A 5,406-nucleotide genomic window follows, 5' to 3' on the forward strand; every position below is an offset into this window, starting at 1 on the left:
GCTACAGGCATTACATTGAGGTATGGGGTTCGCGAGCGCATTCTGAAAGTTGAGCGCCGCACGCTGCCTTCGTGGCTCGCGCGGCCTGACCCGCCCGACGATCCGGTCTTCGCAGTCCTAGAACCTATAGACGTCGATTGGCGAATTCCGTTGATCGCTTATCTCAAGCATCCAGATCCTACAACAGACAGGAAGATTCATTTTCTTGCCTTAAACTACTTCCTCAGGGGCGACGAGCTGCGCCGACGTGGGGAAGATGGCATGGACTTCCGATGTGTCTATGGCAGCGAAGCAAAGAGATTAATGCACGAAGCCCATACAGGAGTATGTGGAGCCCATCAGGCGGGCCCTAAAATGCGTTGGCTTATCAGACGACAGGGTTATTATTGGCCTGGCATTTTGAAGGACTGTATCACGTTCGCGAAGGGATGCCAAGATTGCCAGGCACACGGTCCAGTGCAGCACATCCCCAACATTCCCATGCAGCCTATTATTAAGCCTTGGCCTGCACGCGGTTGGGCATTGGACTTGATTGGGATGATTCACCCTCATTCCTCCCTCCAACACAAGTTCATTATTGTGGCCACGGATTTCTTCACTAAATGGGTCGAAGCTGAACCTTTGAAAGAGGCTTCTGGTGCCACCATTCGCCAATTCATTTTTCAGCACATCATCTGCAGGTTTGGTATCCCTGAAGTGCTTGTTTCCGACAGGGGGGCAGCATTCATGGGCGGTGAAGTAGAGAAACTTGTCAACGAATTGGGCATCCAGTTCATCCACAGCACTCCATATTATGCTCAGTCCAACGGTCAAGTAGAGGCCAGTAACAAGATTATTATCACCCTTCTCAAGAAGATGCTTGTTGAAAACCCTCGCCAGTGGCACAACACGTTATATGAGACACTATGGGTTTATCGCACCTCCAAGAGGAATCCCACTGCTACAACACCCTATCACTATGCCAAAAAATGAATCAGACGACAGTTTTTCACTGTCGTCTGATAAGGCACGTTGCTGTTGTCTATCTCAATGCCGTCTGATGGGTGAATCAGACAATAGGACGTAACTGTCGTCTGAGGAAATTTTGCACAACAGCAACGACTTACATGACTATTGTCTGAACACCAGAAAGAACAACAGCGACGAGTATCTTAACTCTTGTGCAAATCAATTTCAGACAACAGCTGCTAGAAGAGAGAAACTTGTGAAGAACAATCAGAAAACATTGGTTTGTAAATAAACTGTTGTCTGAATGAAGGTTGTACATCATCTGACTAGTTGTTTTCTATGGACTGGATTTAAACAAGACAACAGAAAATTGAAGAAAGCATTGTCTGTTTGTATTTGATACTGCATGTTTCTGAAAAAAAACTGTTGTTTGAGTTTTTATTAGACAATGGTTTCGATGTAGAGTCTTATTGTGCTGTAATGGCTCCAACAACAGTTTATGCTATCCATTTAGTTGTGTTAGCTCCCTTGGACAATTGTTTTTACTTAATTGAGAGTGATATGAAAGTGACTCTAGCTAATATTTTACTAAAAGCAACTTTCATAATAAATTCCAATAGATCCAACAAAGGCAATTTCATAAAGCATTAATCCATTTCATTAGCTTAACAAGCTTTCTAATTTCATAAGGTTTACATGATGATAAATAATAATACAACTTGCTGGTGTTCCAAGCTTGATCTCCCAATGACTGCACATTGCCTTTCATTTCCATCATCTCAGTTCAAAGCCTTGAGCAGTTTGATACAAAATTTCTCATAAGTGGTTGCTCGATCTGCAAACGATAGCAAAGATGTTGCAATTAAAGACTAACGATAAAGGAGAATCCATATACCAGCTGCAAGTATTTCCAACATTTTGTCAGCAATATGACCATGCATGCTTTCTCTGTAAGCTTTTTTAACTGGCTTTTTCTTGCTTTTAGTACACCATGACATGAAAAAATTAAGAACAGAGATTTTGATCATCAACGAATCTCACAGAAAAATTTGCAAAAAGTATGAGAATTTTCGTAGGTTTACTAGTGACCAGTACCTAAAGTTGCTTTAGGATTGGATGGACTTCCAAAAGAGAAATAAACTTTTCCATGCTACAAACATAGTCTGTGAGAAAAAAGAGATCATCTAATTGAATTCTATACTCCTAACAAATAGAGTAAAGCACTTCTAAAGAAACAACAATCAAGGATGAAGATGTCACATGAACTCACTTGCCTCCTTTTGTTTTACTCATTCAAGACTAAACATTAATAGATTATGGCATAGAAGTTTGAAACACTGAGATTCTGAGAATATATGGCAAGCCTAAAATATCCCTTGCTGCCCCACCATCAGTTGAAGTAGTGACTGCCCCCTCATATGACATGGAATTTTAGATTTGTTCGACCTTTTAGGTTAGGAAAATATTTCCATTCCCCATTAAATATCATTCTTTATGGGCCAGAAGGAAAGACAGTCCACATTTTCGTACCAAACATGTGCATTAGTGTCCAAGAGACCTCCATACTCAATCAAGACAAACTTAACAATTTAAAGATTATCCTTGAACTTAGAAATGATAATATCAGCAAATAGTTACCTTCTTGTCTTCCAACTTGTACTTCCTTAGCAGATGTTTCTTTTCTTCAGCCGTAAGTATCTCATACTTTGGCTGTAAAACATGCTTTGTAACATTGACCAGCAGTTCAGAAATCTGAAACAAATTCACAAGTGTTGCGGTTAAATGGAAACTCTTCATCTAAACAAACAAAAAGAACGACAATAGAGGAAAGAAATCATAGACAGCTGCATTGCTTGTATAAGTTCAAACACTAAACTTCCATCTAAATTGAAACACCATGAAACTCACGTTGAAGACAATCAATTTAAATAAAACTTTAACTCTTGAAATCTTTATAATTTTCCACGAGAGGAGGAAAAAAAAAAACTTACTAGCTAAAACAGTATATTAATCTTCTTTATTTTCAAGTCATATTTCTAAGTAACTAATGATGTTCTGGTAGTTAACCTATCTAGCTAGTAATGTATCTGCATAGTGCTGACATGAAAAGGGATTCAATGAAAGATAGAGAAAAGGGAAAACAAAAAATGAAAGATAGTTTGGTATGTGGGTATTAAATTGGTTTCATTCAATTATTGATTACTTGTACTGTGCTGACATGAGGGATAGGCCGCAGCTTTATCAATTCATGGTGAACAACAACAATATATGAAAATCTCTCTCTCTCTCTCTCTCACTCTCAAAGAGGCTCTTCTTCTCCCACAGAAACTACTTTCTATTCCCACTCTTTCAATTTCTTCACAAACAGAGGACTACTTGCACACTTTCTCACCCATACTCAAAACAGAGAGAGATTGTGATGGATATGATAAGGGGGTGGCAGTGAGATTAACACCAGTACAAAAACCTCATTATCAAATCAGTATATCTCTGAGAGGAGAGTGAGAGTAACAAAAACTAAGACCCTGCTATCGGTACATACCATTAAAAATATGCCAACCCATTTCTAAATCATAGTCAAACTATTTAAATTATACCAACTATCAATCTAATCAACAATCACAAACTAAATCCCTGAAAACCCAATCACCAAACACCAATGTTTTCAACTCAAACAACCAAAGACCCAGAAATCTGAAGACTTGAAGACATAAAACTGAATACCCAGAAACCAAGATACTTGAATGATTGATGAATCAAAACAGAAATCTAGACTTACCAATGCGGCCGTGTCGGAGAAAGAGAGAACAGAGAACAGGGATAATTGTATGCATTCCTTTGTTTTAGGAAGTAGTGATTCAATTAACAAGAAATACCAAATGAGACAAATTAAATTGTTAAAATAATGGTCCTATGGGATGCAAATCATGCAATCCGAACCAAGCTTGAAGAAAGCCGAACCAAGCAAGTTACCCAGAAATTCGAAATCGAACCCAGCTTGAAGAATCTGAAATCAAAAACTGGAATCGAAGTATCGAATCCAGAAATCTACTTGAGCTTTAAGGACATCTGCTTTGCTACTTGAGTTTGAGGCGATTGAAGAATTGAAGACTGAAAATTGAAAGTCCAGAAAGTATTCAAAGTAAGAAACCGATCGATTGATGGATTGAAGAGTGAAAAACAAAAACCCATAAACTCAAACTTTTCCATTGAAGACCCACAGGACCTCCAAATTCAGAAAAAAATGCAAATCAGAATTCATAATCTGTAGAACTGAAGCTTCGATTTTGACAAAAAGGAGAGTTCAAAGCTTACTGAATCAAAGCGGTGGTGGAGGTGTTGCGAGATGGCGGCCAAAAATCGACGAAGGTAAGGGAGCAGCAGCATCGTGGATTGGAGGGTCGCGTGCAGAGGCAAGAGTCGGTGCATGGCGATGCTGGGCTTGGGTTTTGATCGTATTGAGGTGCTGGTTCGATTGGTGGTGGCGGTGTCGTGAATTGATAGCCAGAAATGGTGGCCTCCAGCGATGGCAGGGAGAAATGGAAGGGAGAGATAACAAAGAATTGGGCGTGCGGCTAAGAAAGAGAGAGAGTGTGTGTGTTGTGTTTCTAGGGTTAGTCGACATCAAAGTAAAATTTTGTCGAACTAATGGAGGGAAAGAATGAAAATTAAAATTTTGGCCAAGTGTTTAGTGTAACTAGGGCGCGCAAATCATTTGAGCCCTAAAACTCACACAACATCAATTTCAGTACATTGTCTGAAAGAGAGTGGCACAATAGACAACTAAAAAACTGTTGTCTGAATCAAAACAATCAGACGACATCTTTTTCAACCATTGTATTAATGGTAATTGCACAACAGAAAAGTAATAACTGTTGGGTGATTAAAAACAATCAGACAACATCTTTTATCAACCATTGTATATATGAACCTTGGACAACATCACATAATAACTGTTGTCTGAATTAACTCATTCAGACAACATCAAAAAAATCAGCCATTGTCTAAAAAGCTATTGCACAAGAGCTAAGAAAAAACTGTTGTCCCATTTGAAAACTTAGACGACAGAATATTTCTTGCTGTCGTCTGATTATTTCAGACGACAGTTAAAATGTTTGCTGTCGTCTGATATGTGTTGTCTGATTCCGAAATTGGTGTAGTGTATGCACTCATGTTTGGTCATGACGCGATTTTACCCTTGGAACTCAACGTTCAATCCTTGCGAGTCCAAGATCAGCATCACCTGATCGGCGAGGACTATGTCCAAGCGATGTGGCAAGAGCACGAGGACCTGAGCGAGCAGCGCCTAGAGGCTTTGGATAATTTAGTAATGGAAAAACAGCGTATCTCCCGCGCCTATGATAAGAGGACGCGTGGCCGTAGCTACAAAGAGGGTGACCTTGTTTGGAAGGCTGTTCTGCTCTTTGGTGAGAAATTGACCGGTCGCGGTAAATGGAC

General features: G+C 39.6%; 1 protein-coding gene across 2 annotated transcripts; it reads right to left on the minus strand.

Moving 5' to 3' along the window:
• Positions 1–1,531: 1,531 nt before the first annotated feature.
• LOC133742000 (DNA-directed RNA polymerases II and IV subunit 5A-like) lies at positions 1,532–4,583 on the minus strand. 2 transcript variants are annotated; one of them, XR_009862313.1, is made up of 4 exons: positions 4,264–4,583; positions 3,728–4,059; positions 2,587–2,700; positions 1,532–1,783 (listed from the first exon to the last, which is right to left on the minus strand). XR_009862313.1 is itself a non-coding variant. In XM_062169698.1 (3 exons), the coding sequence occupies exons 1-3, from the start codon at positions 4,375–4,377 to the stop codon at positions 1,733–1,735; spliced, it is 279 nt and encodes a 92-aa protein (XP_062025682.1). In that variant the 5' UTR covers positions 4,378–4,575; the 3' UTR covers positions 1,532–1,732. The 2 variants fall into 2 exon arrangements, 1 of the variants encoding a protein (XP_062025682.1); XM_062169698.1 differs by lacking the exon at positions 3,728–4,059 and having other exon boundaries at positions 4,264–4,575.
• Between the last annotated feature and the right edge of the window lie 823 nt (positions 4,584–5,406).

The sequence above is a fragment of the Rosa rugosa genome, chromosome 4, assembly GCF_958449725.1.
Source record: "Rosa rugosa chromosome 4, drRosRugo1.1, whole genome shotgun sequence".
Classification (NCBI taxonomy): Eukaryota; Viridiplantae; Streptophyta; class Magnoliopsida; order Rosales; family Rosaceae; genus Rosa; species Rosa rugosa.

Excerpts from the sequence above, each read along its gene's own strand:
- LOC133742000 (XM_062169698.1), bottom strand. The coding sequence starts at position 4,377 with ATGCACCGACTCTTGCCTCTGCACGCGACCCTCCAATCCACGATGCTG. Across the intron at positions 2,701-4,263 it reads TCCACCACCGCTTTGATTCA|ATTTCTGAACTGCTGGTCAA; the intron begins GTAAGCTTTGAA and ends AATTTGTTTCAG. Across the intron at positions 1,784-2,586 it reads ACAAGTTGGAAGACAAGAAG|ATCGAGCAACCACTTATGAG; the intron begins GTAACTATTTGC and ends TATCGTTTGCAG.